This window comes from Eptatretus burgeri, chromosome 14, assembly GCF_056783735.1.
Source record: "Eptatretus burgeri isolate ZD-2024b chromosome 14, Ebu_testis_v1, whole genome shotgun sequence".
NCBI classification, from domain to species: Eukaryota; Metazoa; Chordata; class Myxini; order Myxiniformes; family Myxinidae; genus Eptatretus; species Eptatretus burgeri.
In genome coordinates, this window is record NC_140974.1 from 22,043,518 (window position 1) to 22,060,045 (window position 16,528).

Below are 16,528 nucleotides of genomic sequence, written 5' to 3' on the forward strand. Positions count from 1 at the left end.
TGTCAACCAATAACGACCTATATATTGTCTGTCAACCAATAATGACCAATAACGTCTGTCAACCAATGACAGGACATGGTGCTATGACATCATGAATGACGTCACAATTAATGTTTATTTATTTATTTTTTGTGTTCTTTTGTTTTTTGCACGATTGACGTCACAATTCTTCTTCGTTTGGCATGATGTCACAATCGACGCTGGGGACCTGAGTATGTGCCTTTTCAAGGTTTGATATCGTTCTTCATCCGTTTCGGCTGTTTCCCAAGTGTTTCCCAAGGTTTGAATTAATTCTTCAAATTATTAATTAATCCCAAGGTTTGAATTTTCCCAAGGATTTGAAAGCTGTTTTTTTTCCCAAGGTTTGAATTAATTGTTGTGCTTGGTAGACATTTGTGAATATATTTACAGAGAGAGGAGGGGGATAGAGAGGAAGGGGGGAGAGAGGGGGGCCAGAGAGGGGAGGGAGAGAGGGGGGTGAGAGAGAGGGGGAGTCACATTTCAAGAGAGGGGGCGAGAGAGAGGGGCGAGGAGGGAGGGGCCGAGGCTGGGGGGGAGGGAGGGGGCGAGAGAGAGGGGGCATCACAATTCTTCTTCGTTTGATATGACGTCACAATTGACGCTGGGGACCTGAGTACGTTTCCCAAGTTATGGCCATTCGTGATACGGTTGGTCCGATCTAATTGAAACAATTCCCCAATCCAGTCGTTGTTTACGAGAGCGAAGGAACGAAGCTGCACCTATGGGCACGCACTAGTATACATAATTATCCATCATCACAAGGTGGGAGGCTAGGAATTCTCTGAGCTGACCGGATGCGATACTATCTATTTTCATATCTAGGCATCACTTGGATGACAAAGGTCAATTTGCATCAGGGTTTATCCAAGCAACCTCTTCGTCATCATCAAAAACATCAGTATCATCACTGTTTTTTGTGTTGGCATTTTCACAGTTGATACACTTACACATATCTGTACATGGTACATTGTTTTTTCGACAAGAGCACCTCAACCCTGCACACTTCGAAACATTACAAGAACAATGGCTTACTTGTAAGAGAATATCTGGACCTGGATTCAGCCGCATCCATGTGATGCTGAGTTTACCATCAACCATTTGGCAGCCATGTCCTACAGAAGAAGGGGCGTTTATCCACTGGCAAATAGATCGTCGATGGATTGCCGCCTGGTAATTTGCTCGTAGGGCATGCATGTGCAGAGCATCTTTAGTTGGAGGAAGATTCAGTCCTGATGCAGAACTGATGCAATGTATTTTGCATCTAGCCTCATTGACATCATTCAACTTGCATTGCCCATACAAATGACATACGAACGATTCCAGGGAATGACAAATCGTTGGGCTCAGGTCAAAACTAGTCCCTCGTTCCATGAATGCACCTTTGAACACCTCACTATCCAACAATATTGCGAAGTGTTTCTTCTTGCCTTTCCCATAGAAGGCGCTTGTAGAATCGCATCCTGTGAAGGTGTGCAGGCCGATAGGGGATTTGCAAACATCTGCGCCGAGGCAACATACCATTTTTTGAACATCATGAATGCAAAATGTATCCTGCCATTTACTCCCTGTAATGAAGTATATGTTGAATGCAAGACTAGGTTGCAGTGATAGCGAGATGATCCCAACATCTGAATCGCAGCTCACAATCACAACATCCTTGAATGTTGTACCTGCATGTTGAGCGTGGAGAAACAGGCGCATGTCAGCCTCCTCCTGGTCACAGGATAGCGCATCAACAGATGTGAATGTGGTGGTACCATTTCTGCATTGCAGATGATGGCAATCTTGGCCATGCATGATATATACATCTATATCTCTTCCAAAAATGGCTTGTAGATTTAGATCTCGCCAGACTGACACAAGGAAGGCCAAGAGCCCCTCTTTGTTCTAAACACTGGACAAGAACTTGGACCACTGCTTTGGTGTTTTCTGTTCCTTGGAGGATATTTGGATGGTCTGGCATCCACCTACTGCCCTCCTATCTCTTTCTGCGTTCTTGATACATACGTCGGGGTAACTGTCACAGACGAAGTCAATGCGAGGGCTCTTGTACTTCTTTCCTAAAGTGGCCAGAGAATCAAAAATGGCATCGGCCAGTCCTCCAAACATGAAAGGAACAGGTTTGATGGACCGTATCACTGGGCCTGCGTCAACTATGATTGCTGCGTTGACAGGGATACCAACCTTGAGATGGTCAGGACATTTTTCCTCAACTAATGACAACAGATGCGATTTAACATTTTTGCCAATGATCCATCAACACTAGCAAGAGGAAGAGAAACAAGAGCCAGTGAATGAGCAAGAATGTCTCTAAGATTGACATTTAGACTCTGACCAATGGTGAGGAGTCGAGAGAACATATTCCTCTCATTTTTTTATGATGACTTCCTTCCCACTGGTCGTTTTTGTGGATTTAGACACAGACAAGTCTCCAAACGTCTTCAGGCGAGAGAAGTAAGGTGTCAATGGTGAGAAGATATCCGGTTGTACTTTAGGCTTCTTTGATGCATTTTGATCAGTTGTAACAACTGCCTCGTCAATGTCATCATTCTGTGAAATGAGCCTGTCATTCATGAAGCTCAACAGGGCTTTCTCACTAGTTTGCCTTGCACATAGCAAATCCTGTTTGATAGCGTCTGAGGCAACAGCACTGGAACTCAAGCTGACCAGTTGATCTGTCTCATGCTGAAATGGATTGATCATGTACTGGATGGTTTCCAGGGGTATCACTGGGGAGACTGAAGATTTAATCAACACTATGCCTACAATGTTTACATACCTGCTGTTTCTGTTTCAGTCTTGCATAGTCTATCCAACACTCTCTTTCTTTGAACCCAGCAGTATTTATCTGCTCTATTGCAAATGAGGCAGACAGCAGGAAGGACATGTCGCCGTGAACTCTCAACATGTCCAGCAATGTTCGATGCAGAGCGCAGTTTTTTTGGCGATGGTTCATACATGCAATCATCAGCAATCGCAGAGGCATCATGCATGGTTTGTGAACAACGTTTCTCAGCCCCACGTATTCTTTTTGCATCGATGAAGCGACGGTAGCAAGTGTCGTGATAGCCCAGATGACTAGGGATTTCTTCCCACTCAATATACACTCGTGCACTCTCGGCTAAACGTCGTTCGTGACCGTCTAAGACGAGCCATTTGTTGACACTTTCTCTCCATTTATCCCATCTTACAGGCGTAAAACGTTTGACTTCTTCGTTCACTACATTGTCCTGGTGAATAATACACTGGGGAGCGACGGAGCGTCCTCACTGGCCGTATTCATCAAAAATTACCGATAAATCGCCGATCAGCTGCCGGTGATTTCCTCCCTGCAGGAAGCTGCCATCTTGGACAACTTAGCTGGTCACATGACAGTCTGACGTAATTTGCATACGATGTCAGCCGATCTATTGGCTGTCGAGGCGTCACGTGATCTGAGTGGAGAAAATTCAAATGAGAGAGTGCAGGGAATGCATCAATTTTCAAGATGAAAATACACAATAACTGCAGCTATTTGAGTGGAGAACTTTTGCATACGTATGTATTTGGATATGTACTATCATATCATGAAGGTTTTGTCTACCCCCCGATGAGTGGAACGAAACTGCATGATACAGCTTACGGCGGATGGCCTAAATGGAGTACTGTACCTCTAGTATTTGGTCTTCCATTAGATTTGAATTGAATTTATTTTAATCCCATTCTGAATTCAATTGAATAATAACTAGCATCCGTTGAAGACAAAGTCTTCGATATCCCCCGCCAAAGTAAATGAGGACAAGTAGCAAAAGGCACCAGTTCAATTTATTCTTGATGTGTGTACCAAATTTCATAAAGAAATAGTTAATAGTTTTGCAACTATGCTCTGGAAACAAAGGTTAACCTCGATAACCTCAATTATTTCTTAATACCCAACTTGTTTCCATGGAAAGTGACAGAAATTTTTTTGGGGGAAATCTCTAAATATCAAAAGGCACCAGTTCACCACTTGCTTGATATGTGTACCAAATTTCCTAAAGATATCTTGTGGGGATTTGTTGTTAAGCTCCGGAAACGAAATGTGATGGACGGACGGACGGAACCAATTTCTAAATCCCACACCAACTTCGTTGGTTGGCGGGGGATAATAAACATCATGTGTCAGGGCCAAATGTCCGATCAATGTGGGGTTGCATCAATAGGGGAAGTCTTGATACCCGATCATCACTATGAGCAGTGATAGAGTGGCAGGTCTAGTTATGGTCTATTATTTATGGCAAAAAAAAAAATTGATACACAAACGTCACACAAAATACACGACACAAAATTACACAAACACCACACAAAACAAGTCCTGGTGTGGGCGTGCAATCTCCGATTGCTTTTTTTCTTATTTTTATGTCATTTATTATATTACGTTTCCTTTCCATGTCTATTTATATTTGTTTGACCGCATTCTACAATACACTAGATCAATACTATACAGTTGTTGTTGTTGTTGTTGTTATCATTGTTATTACTCTTATTATTATGACATCAGAGTTAGTATTCTGTTTCAAATCATGAATTCCATTTGTTTTCCACGATTGCCAAAAATCACTGGCTTTACGCGTGGAACATGTGGCGTGGGAGCACATTTGAAACACATGTGGGAGCACATCCGTGGGAGTAGCACCTGTGCAGCTGCCCTTTGCAGGGCAGCTCACCGGATGGCGGGATTGGGGTAAATCCTTGGGGACCCCCATTCTTTGACGATAGGAGGAAAAGCATGGGGTAACATTCCTGGGTCGGATTGCAGTGATGTGTGTCGGGGTGGTGCTGAGGTGTCGTCCACCAGATGGTGGTCTCCTCGGGTTAACCTAAGGCGGTCCCTTCGGGTGGGTGCCTGGAAAGTCCTATACCTAAGAGAGGATGATCACCTGTCTCTGCTATCATCTGAGCTTAAGCGTTTGGACATCGTTTGGACACTTGGTGCGGCTTTTCGACAACACGGCATTGTATGTCAGCTCGAAGCCCGTTTCACAAAAACATACAACATGAAGATTTGCCACGTGATAGAGAGGAACCAAAATGAGGGTTAAATATGAAGGTAGAGATGTAGTAGCAAAAATAATATTGAAAAGAAAATGTAAATTTGATTTATCTCAGGGCAAAGTATAAATTGTAAAATTATCTATTAAAGACTTTGAATCACATGTACTCTTTTACATTTTTATTTTCAATATTGGTTACTTCTTTATCAATATACCAGAAAAATTGGTGAATCTTCTGGAATCCAACCATATTAAACAAGAGCGAGAATTGCTTTGCAATACATGTCCCTTACGGATGTGATATTTTCTAAGTCCAAAAAGGCATAACTCTGTGAAAAATTGACGAAACGCCCTGAAACTCGAACTTGTTCCGTAACTTATCATGATAACTGAAGGTTTGTGTGTGTAATTTCGGTTTTAGCCAGACCTTTCGCACCAGTGAACACATCTCCTTATTTGGGCCGTGTATAATGGCCCATTCGGTGCCGAAATTAACAAAAATAACCCGATGTACATACATGAAGCAAAAACATGCATATGGCTTATGTGTATCTAGATGCTAGAATCATGAATGTCAGTGTGCGTGCGTGCGTGTGTGCGTGTGTGTGTTTCTCTTCCATCACTCCAAAACCATGAAACCTAGTAGCCTGAAACTTCACATGCATACAAAGGGAACCCCAATGAAGTGCATAAATGGAATTTTGGTGTTTGGGTTCATTTAAAGACCCCTTTTAAAAATGTAATTTGAGGCCTTATTTAATAATCCTTTTTCACGACATCATCCTCCGTCACCTTGTTCTGGCTCGCAGGTCAAGCGAGCCCTCTTGCTTGCTTGCTTGCCACCTTTTTTTTTTGGGATGCTCAACAACACCTTGACCTGGAACAGGCCACAATGGTTTCTTCATGATAAAGCACCTTACTCACATAATTGAATGCCTGATCTTCATCTATCTATCATTCCAGCAATGTGTGTGTGTGTGTGTGTGTGTGTGTGTGTGTGTGTGTGTGTGTGTGTGTGTGTGTGTGTGTCTGTCTGTGACCGCTGTTTCTCGACAACCACTGGTCCGATATAATTGAAACTTGCCAGATATATTGCTGGGAACCTGAGTATGTGCCTTTTCAAGGTTTGATATTAATCGGACAAGTGCTTCCAAAGTTATGGCCATTTATTTACCAAACCAATGACAGGACACATTGCTGCGGCCATTTATTTACCAAACCAATGACAAGACACGTTGCTGCGTAGGCGTGGCCGATGGGGAAAGGGCGCCTTAGTTACCGTGGCGTAGGAGTGGCAGTGGTCAATGGCAGCGAATGTCATGGCAAGCAAAGACAGGGAGGTAAACTTGATTTTAATTTGGATTTTTATTAACTCTGTGTGTGTAAATATCACAGCAGTTGTTACTTCAATGCAAGCGATAATTCGTGGAATGCATGTGAACATTCCGTACGGGCACGCACTACTTCCGGATAGTGATGACTTACTGTATTCTAATAATTTCTCGATTTCTTATGCGCATTTACAGATAAACACAATGCCTCAATCCAGTCGTCGTTTACGAGAGCGAAGGAACGGCCTGTGTGGTTTGAAAGTTTTTCTTTTTTTTGCACGTATGGCCACGCGCGTATGGGCATGCGAGAGCGAAGGAACGGCCTGTGCGGTTGTTGTTTCTGGCACGTGGTTTGAAAGTTTTATTTATTTATTTTTTTTTGCACGTATGGCCACGTACGTACGGCCACACACGTATGGGCACGCACTAGTACCTTACAAATCGCTGTATGCATCACTTTTTCAAAGTGCTTTAGTTTTCACATTTGGAGATTGGAGTGATTTTATACATTATATGATGCAATTTTCCACGATCTACTCTCACAGTCAAATTAAAGTACATAATAGAAATATTATTTCAGTTGGGAGAATAGGACCATGTGGACTAAATAACTGTCAAGAACTGGAGTGAAATCTGAAAATGTTAAGAAATCGGTGATGTTTTGTTTTTTGCGGTATGGCCCATTACCAATCAGCTTGCTATCACTTGCCAAGCCATTCGTTCCTTATCATTGGTTTCGTTGGAGTGCTTGCTTGATTGCTTTAGCCATTTGGTGAGCACTGTGAAAGATTTGATTTCTCCACACTTTCATGGTGATGCCGTGACTTGGTTCTCTGTGGGGACATCTCCGAAGTTCGGAAGGCAAAATAAATTAGGGAAATACAATGAGTAAAAAAACGTTTTCAGTGGTAACAAAGCAATGAATTGCCACATCCGACAGAATGGCTGAGGGGTATGCATGCTCACTGTCTAGCCTGGGTTTGAATCCCGACCCAGCTCTAAACTGTCCTCCCGGTGTTTCACAGGCCAAGTGATTCATCAATGTGTGTGCCGTCTCTCGGATGGATGATAAACTGGGCATCACATCTGATGGAATTCCCCCCCCCCCTTCTCCTCTCTTTCTCCCCTCTGTCCCCCTCACTCCCCCTCCTTCTCTCTCCTCTGTCCCCCTCACTCCCCCTCCTTCTCTCACCCCTCCCCCTCATTCTCTCACCCCTCTCCCTCTCACTCCCACCCCTCTCCCTCTCTCTCCTCACCCTCCCTCTCTGTGAGGCGACTGTTAAGGACTGATGGTTTAGTTTTGAATTTAAAATGGCGAAGTCCAAAAAGGGCGTACTCTGTGAAAAATTGGCTAAACCTCCTGAAGCTCAAACTTGTTCTGTAACTTATCAAAATAAAGCCATGTACCAAGTTTCAGATGAATATGTTAAAGGTAACGGTATGGGAGAATGTCTGAAAAACCACAGGTGGGATGGACAGACGGAGAGCAAACCTATAGTCACCTCCTCTGAGCAAACCTATCATCCCCTCCTTTGAGCAAACCTATCATCCCCTCCTGTGAGCAAACCTATAGTCCCCTACAGGGGACTAATAATGCAAATCTATGTCCGCCCATCCATCTGAAAATCATAGAAAGAAACAGGGCTGCGCCGATCTCCACCAAATTTTGTATACGTGTTGGTTGTAACCATGGTCAGGCCTTAGACAAAGGAAAAAATCCTTGTGGTGTTTCGAGTGATTGGAAATATCTGATTCACAGCTAAGCTGATTGTGGTGTGGATGGGAATGGTTTGGGGAAAGGGAAGGGATAGATGGTGGAGAGAGTGGAAAGAAAGTGCATTCCCAAATCCTCTGGCGAGGGAAAATCAAGATGAGGTCAAATTATGAAATAAAATGTTTATTAAATGGTCTGATTTTGATTTTGAGTGCTGGCAGGATGGCCAAGAGGTATGCACACTACTCGCCTTTGAGCTGTCTCGTCTGGGTTAGAATCTCGACCCAGCTATAAACTGTCATCCTGGTGTTTCATAAGCAGGGCGAGGCATTAATGTGTGCGCCGTACCTTGGATGGACATTAGGCTGAGTGTGCTGTCTGCCTTCACTCATCTTTGGTTGAGCTGACACCTTGAACAGATTTCAAATTCCTGCCTTGACTACGACTGCTGAAAAAGCAATGGCAAACTACCTACTGTATTCCTTCCCATGAGATTGCTTCAGTTTCACGGATACCCCGAAAAGGGTGTGGACTCCAACAACAGCATAAAGAGATTAGACAGATGATGCTTCATGTGCTTTTGTAGTGTTGTTTAAATTGTTGAGAATTTGGATAACTTCGACCTTAAAAAGGTAATTGAGAAAGGTTGGTCGAAAGTTAGCACCCATGTCAATGCAAAAAAGAATATTAGTGCCCTGCACAGACTGGTGGTGAGTTTCCCCTCGTTTGTCATTAGACCGTGGAAGCCTTTTTGATGTAGGGTGCTGCTGTGCACCACGCTCGGTGGTTCGGTGTGTCACTGTGTCTTTGGTAGCAATCCTCTGGATGGCTGCTCCATCTCAGCCAAGCTCAGCCTGGTATTTAACCTGAATGCTCCTCATTGTGTCTGCTGTCGCAGTCTCCAATCTAATAACCTCACGGTCCCTTTTTCATCAGTTAACTTCACCACCGAAATTGCTGATAATAATACAACTTCAAAATCGCACCAGTCATCAATGTAAAAATTCATCAACCCTGATGAGTTGTGACCCAGCATCATTGTTTATGCTTACTGTTCACCAAGTAGATTCTCACTTTGCCATTTCAATGGTTTCACATCTGGACCAAAAGGATGTCCAGCCAAGCATTAATGCTGGGATCTCCACACGAGTGAGTTTCTTCCATGCGTGTGAATGGGTCCTTTCACCGGCTCTCACCAACTCTTGTGGGGACCATTACAGTGGGACCAACAAATCTGAATCGTGTTTATGCATTTGCTCATGATTGCTTGCAAAGTGCATTTGTGAGCCATCGTTTTTTTTTTTTCTTTCCTTATGGCTGCCTAAAAACCATGGTGTTTTACACGTCGATGCACTGTTTTCCTGACCTTCGATTGGCATAAACACATCATTGTGTTTTTTCGAGCTTGTGACCATGTTGGCTCTGATCACCAAGCCAAACATCTCATAAATGACCATTGCAAAAAAAAAAAAAAAAAAACTCGGAAGCAGTCGTCCTAACACTAATAGCTCTCTCTGTTTTCCCATAATTTGCCTTTGGAGTGTGTGATGACTCCCGAAATACTCTTGGTGGTTGTGGGAACGTTCTCGTTCTGTCTTGCCTCAGCCCTCAACCTTTCGAGTCGGGACACAAAGTCCTGGCTGGTTCCGCCTTAGTCTGTTCCAAATCTATCAGTGGACTCAGAAAAGTGCCAAATCTATCAGTGGAAACGAGGGATGGCGAACGGCTGAGAATCCACTACTTCACCGTTAAGTATTTCTTTTCAAACTACTGTGTCTCCCATCCATTCTCCGGTTCTCCCTAACAGTTGCTCCATCGTGTAATTCTTGGCAGGTTATTGCAAATACAGAGAAAGACTACACCCTGTTGGCACTTTCAAGTACTGCCGTGCCTCTTCCAATTGCACCACATCAATGCATGGATCGGGCATGCCACATTCTGTACAAGGTACTTGTATTTGCCTTGCAGCTTTCTGTTGGAGTTCCTGTTTTGTCACTGAAGATTGAGTCAAAATGCATTCACACAACCACGAAAGTTTACTTCACCATTCTTCTTCCCAAATTTTGTCTTTGGTTTGCATTCCTCCTGGAACTCTGGATCCAGTAGGAGTGGTTATTTATGCTGGAGAGATAAAGACTGCTGTGGATGTTTTCATTGTCCTCGTGTCCGTGCATGCTCCGGGTGGAAATGCTCAGCTCGACTCAGCACTCTCTTTACTGAAATGTACTTTCATCCTTTCTGCTCCTATTTGTTAAATTTTCAGCTTGATTCTGCTCACATGTTTTCCAAGGCTCGTGTTCCTGTGAGCTTGAGCAGAGTATTTAAATGCAAGAGTGGCAGTCATGGTTGGGGCTGCGAGTAACTGTTACTTGATATGCGATGGAATGGTCACGGCATTATTGGGGTTGGTTATCTTCCTTTTGCTTGCAGGAGATGGGCATTCCTGCTCGGCAGTTTATGTTTATGCTGACCACTTCCGAAACCATCCATGTAGATTTTGACGATCCTGATATTCTGACCATTTGTGGTTTTGACTTTGAAGCACTCGACATACTTCATAATTTCATGTGTGGTTGGATTTGACTGCAGCACAAATCATCTTCTCTTTTGAGCTTCACAATCTAATTTTGCTCTCTTGTCACTCTCTTTGACTACTATGCACACATTGCATCAATGAGCCGATCCAAAGAGGAAGAGAAGATGAGGAATAACAAGATTAACAAGAAAAAGGGAAATCAGAGATTGCAGATCCTCGCCAGGACTTGTTTTGTGTGGTGTGGTGTGTAGTGTTGTGTGGTGTATTTTGTGTGATGTTTGTGAACTGGTGTGTTATGTAATTAATTAGAGACATAATTAGAACTACCACTTTATAACTGCTGGTGGTGATGACCGGGTACCAAGACGCCCCACTTTGATGCAACCCCGCTTTGATTGGACACCTGACCCTGACCTACGACATTTATTGTTCTTCAATTGAATTTAGAATGGGACAAGTCTGAAGACAACGATGGTTCATGAGCGGTATTTGACGATGTATATTGTTTCAGAAGTCAAGGATGAGACAATGTGATAAATTTTGACCAAGTTATAAAAATGATCACCATGATGTGGTACGAGTGACAGGTTATTAGCTGCAAAATGTCGAAAACCTGGTTTCATTCAACAACTTTCAAAATTTGACCTTTGCATAACATTTAAAGGTCACAAAACAATGTTGTGGACATTAAAATAAGGAAACAGGATACGTGCTATAGCTTATTGGAGTTAGTTCGTCGAAGAAGGTCGAAAACCCGGTTCGATTCCCACAACTTTGAAAATTTGACCTTTGTGAACTTTAAAGGTCAAAGGTCAAGGATTATGACCTTTGGTGCAAAACTTCCTGTGGAACATTCCAGGAACAATATAACATCATATAGGCTATATGGCATTTCGCACTCCTCGGATTATCCATACTTTGATGAAATCAGCGTAAAAACAAACTTGAAGGGGGCGCCACGGGCAAGGTGTTCGAGATAGAGCAAAATGGTTTGAAGACTTTAAGTGGGGAATGATGTCAAGATTATGCATAAAAAATATTGTCATCCTAGCTCTCAAAGTTTGGGTGGTAGTATGATTTTTATGTCAAAATTCGAAATTTTCTCAGTTCATGACCTTGTGACCTTGACCTTGGGATGAAAATGAAAAATCGAGCTCCGTGGGGCTATGCAGGTGCCATTGGGCTAACCAAATACCAAAACCCCAGCCATATTCGACAAACCCCTCAGAGAAGATATTTTTATGTCAAAATTCGCAATTTTCTAAGTTTGTGACCTTGTGACCTTGACCTTGGGACGAAAATGAAAAATCGAGCTCTGTGGGGCTATGCAGGTGCCATTGGGCTAACCAAATACCGAAACCTCTATTTCTCTTTGCGTTCTGGGCAAAGGTAGCGTTCTGGGCCCTGTTTTTTTTTTCTGGTTTTCATCAATGATCTCTCCGACTCTCTGGAAAATCCTCTATTTCTCTTTGCCGATGACTCCACCCTCTGCCGTACCATCTGTCATCCCTCAGACCGGCAAGCAGCAGCTTCTTCGCTCAATGCAGATCTGGATAAAATCACAAACTGGTCCAACACGTGGAACATGTCTTTCAATCCAGACAAATCTCACACTCTCACTATGTCTCTTCGAAAGGACCGTTTACAAAACCCCCCCATCCACTTTCTCAACAATCCTCTGGAAGAAGTCTTTTCTTTCAAGCTTCTGGGTCTCACTATCTGCCATGACCTTTCCTGGGAAAGTCACATTTCCAACCTCGCCTCAAAAGCCAGTCGCCGACTGGGAATCCTCCGTCGTGCAAAGTCCTTCCTCGGCCCTCTTGAGCTCCTGACCACTTACAAAGCTTTTGTCCGTAGCCTGATGGAGTACTGCTCTCCCCTCTGGGCTGGTGCTCCTGCCTCCCACCTTTCTCGACTTCACGCTGTCGAAACCAGGGCATTTAAGATCATTGGCATCTCCCGCAATGAAGCTGAGTCTTTGGGCCTCTCACTCAATCACCGCAGGTTAGTCGGTGGTCTTTCTGTCTTCTACCGACTCCTCTCCAGCCTTGCCCCCTCCTCTCGCTGCGATTTGTCCCAACCACATTTCCACAGGGCGCTCAAGGTCCCCCAACAACCCGCTTCTGGTAAAACTACCAAAATCACGAATCACTGCTCATCTTCACTCTTTCATTCCTCTGTTTCCCGCCTTTGGAATAAACTTCCTCACTCTATTCTTTCCCATTCTTCCCTCCAGGCTTTCAAAACAGCTGTTCACCACCACCTCTTATCTTCCCCCATCCAAATCCTCGATCTTTTCTACCCCCGATAATCCACCCAAGCCCACAGTTCACCTGTGTCTGTTCCCCAATGTTTTGTCCCTTCCACTCCCGCCCCTCTTGTCTCATGCCTCCTTGCTGTGAGTTGTGTGTTCGCTCTCATACGAGCCTCGACCAAGGTATACAAAAAAAAAAATAATAATAATAATAAAAAAAAAACCCCTGTCAGATTCGACAATCCCCCTTGGAGACGATGCAAATTGAAATCGACTACCCCCTAAAAACACGTTTTTTGGGCGTGGCTCCGCCCATAATTGGCGCACCACGCCCATTCTCAGGAAAACACAACTAGATCATGATATAAACCTCCCACCAAAATTTTATTAGGATCGGATCAAAACCCACGGAGCTATGCTCGGGACAGACAGACAGACAGACAGACAGACAAGCCAGTAGGTGGACATGGGTAGTCGACTACCCAATAGAACCTGACGTGATGGGCCCATTCGATGGAAAATGACCTGAGGATTAAGCACAAGAAAATTCATGATTCTCGCTTCAAGGGTTAATGCTGCAAATTGTTTTTTTCGTTAAAATACCCCCACATTTAGAGGTTTTTCGGCCGTTGATAAGCAACGCAGGGGTCCATAGCAACAGTTCTTTCTCATACATAACTTGGACATACCATGAACCTACCATACCAGTTTCATGTATATCTGACTCATAGTCTCTGAGATATAACGAACTTCGTTTTTTTATTGTTTTCGACCAGGGTTCATTCAAAGTCTATCTTCTCCGACAGTTTTCATAAGATCCGGCTGGAAATTTTTGACAATATGGCTGAATGTACTGCCCACAGCCGCTCGTGGCCCGATTTTTGATTTTCGAAAAAATTAATTTTTTATGATTTTTCAAAAATTTCAAAGTCCCGTTGCTAGGCAATGGTCGTGTCTATAGCAACGGTTCTCATTTGCACACAACTTGGTCATGGTATGAACCTACCAACCAAGTTTCATCGAAATCGCCATTGTATTAACGGAGCACTGGATCGAACAGAGGGACAGACAAACATATCGACGGAAAAAGTGATAATAAGGGTAGAACAAATTGCAAAAAAAAAAAATTTTTGAAAAATTTTTTTTTTCGACTAGATCGACTACCCAACAGACAGACATACAGACAGACAGACACACAACAATAACGAATATAGTGGTCACTTATTTTTTTCGTGAATTTTTTTTTTCGTGAACGAATTAAAATAAATTCAACTCAAATCAAACGGGAGACCAAATCGGCACAGTCCTGCATTGGAGTCATCAGATGGAACCAAAACAGGCAAAAAGAAAAGATGAAGTCATCATCAGGAACCTGGATAGTACAGTATTCACATTTCAGCTGCTACTCCTCGAGTCTCAAACCCATCCAGGCACAGACAAGTGAGCCTTATTCAAAATAAATAAATTAATTAAAAAAAAGAACCCAGATCAAAAAAATAAATAATTCTGGCTGCCAGAGCATGTGTCCAATCAAGTTGAAATTCAAAACATATATTCCTCATCATAACTGAAACATAACTGTGAGGTTTCATGTCGATTGATTAAGTGTTTCCAGAGGAAACATTATTTAATATTTCTCTTCAATTTAATATGACTGCCAAACCATGAGACCTATCAATTATTCCTTAACAAACTTGTACACCCATGGCTTGGGGAACATTTTTGTGAAGTTTCCCCTCAATCTGAACAGCAAAATGACGAATTCCTGCCCTCACGGCCACTGGGAAAGCAAGGGCAAACCATCCAGTGCAATCCTTGCCATGAGGCTGCTTTGGCAGCACCAAGTCTGCCGTCAGATGGAGTATCAGAATTTGATGAGAGTGAGAGAGTGTGAGAGAGAGTGAGAGAGAGAGAGAGAGAGAGAGAGAGAGAGAGAGAGAGAGAGAGAGAGAGAGAGAGAGAGAGAGAGAGAGAGAGAGAGAAGGAGAAGGAGAAGGAGAAGGAGAAGGAGAAGGAGAAGGAGAAGGAGAAGGAGAAGGAGAAGGAGAAGGAGAAGGAGAAGAAGAAGAAGAAGAAGAAGAAGAAGAAGAAGAAGAAGAAGAAGAAGAAGAGAGAAAACTTGAGAACTTGAGAACTACCACCTCAGCTATTTAAATGCTATACGTAATTTGAAAGTGAAGGATCTTTTGTGTGTTTTTGACTTGTTTGTTTACCTCTGCCACCGAAGGTGAAGGAGGTTGTTTTCACCCCTCTCTGTTTGTTTGTTTGTTTGTTTGTTTGTTTGTCTCTCTGTCTGTCTGTATGCAGGATATCTCAAAAAAGTTGTGGACAGATCCGAATGAAATTTGGTGCGCAGGTTCGGTGTGCTACAAGGTAAACTGATTAGATTTTGGTGAAGATCCGGATCTGGTTCCGACTACTCGAATTTTTTAAGTGATTCGGACTCACCATTGAGAGATAGGGTCAAAAACGATATATAGCACGATATCTCAAAAATGTGTTGGGCCAGATATGTTCTCGTGGATCAGGCATGACGTGGAGAAGGTATGCGCTCTACCGAGTGCCCTTCTCGTTTGTTTTGGTTTTTTTCTCGTTCATGTTTTTATAAACTGTCATTGGAGAACATTTCAACAAACGTTGGGTTTGTTATTAACATCCTATTTAACAAAGGACTTTTTATTTTATCATTTCACTTTTGTAACTTTAAACACTGGTGAGTTCTGCACATTTAAAAGGACACTTTGCAACCTCAACTTTTATTCCTCTTGTGTTACGAGGGAAACTGCAGTCTTCATGTTTTCATAGCTACTCGTGATTTAACGATTTATCATTCCAGCTTTATCAACACAATGACAACTAGCAGTAAGAAATGGGTTCAAGCTTCGGTCACACGGCTCTCTTCTTTTTGTTCTTCCAAGGCTGCTTCCATTAGCGTCTGTTTATATAAAGTGAAAGATTTTTTTTTTTAATGAAGATGGCTAAACTGGTCAGATGGTTCCATATCCAACGAGGATTCCCTGGAATACTCCTGTGACGTGTGATTTGTTATCCACAATGCTGTATTGCATTTGTCTTTCTTGAACACTGTCATAGGCCACTACAGAACATGCAAGCTATATGACTGTGCTGTGTAATTCGTTCATGTCACACACGAGCTACATTTTAGTTCAGCCCTTTGTTTTTAGCTTATCTGGAAATGGAATTCTCGTTAAGGTATTGTCATCATGCACCGTCCGTCCGCCTCCTATTTTGACTTTTCTGGCCAAACCACTAGGCTTATCTGGTGATAATTTGGCAGCAAGGTTCCGCTCCTGGTGACTGATAACTGGGATTGCAAAGTTCCACCCGGTCACGTGACTTTAAATAGGTCAAAATGGTGGACTTAGGAAATTCCTTCAAAATTCTTCTTCTCCAGACCCACCAGTCATAATTCTATCAAATTTGGTTACAACATTAGGATAGGGTCCTGATATTAAATGGTTGAGGTCAGGCCAATCACATAACCGGTAGTGTGTCAAAATGGCGGTCACATAAATTCCTTCAAAAATCCTCTTCTACAGACCCACCAGTCGGAATGCTACAAAATTTGGGTTGCAGCATTAGGCCAGGTTAGGGATGTTGAATTGCTGAGGTCTTGCTGATCACGTGACTGCAGATATG

At 43.0% G+C, this 16,528-nt stretch overlaps 1 protein-coding gene across 1 annotated transcript in view; it reads left to right on the plus strand.

Annotated features, from left to right (window-relative positions):
- The window catches only part of LOC147012776 (uncharacterized), a 93,486-nt gene that overhangs the window by 22,953 nt on the left and 54,005 nt on the right, over positions 1-16,528 (plus strand). The window contains exon 2 of the mRNA XM_085853952.1: positions 9,912-10,025. Coding sequence (XP_085710078.1) covers positions 9,992-10,025 — 34 coding nt within the window. The 5' untranslated portion in view covers positions 9,912-9,991. The remainder of the gene's footprint in view (positions 1-9,911; positions 10,026-16,528) is intronic.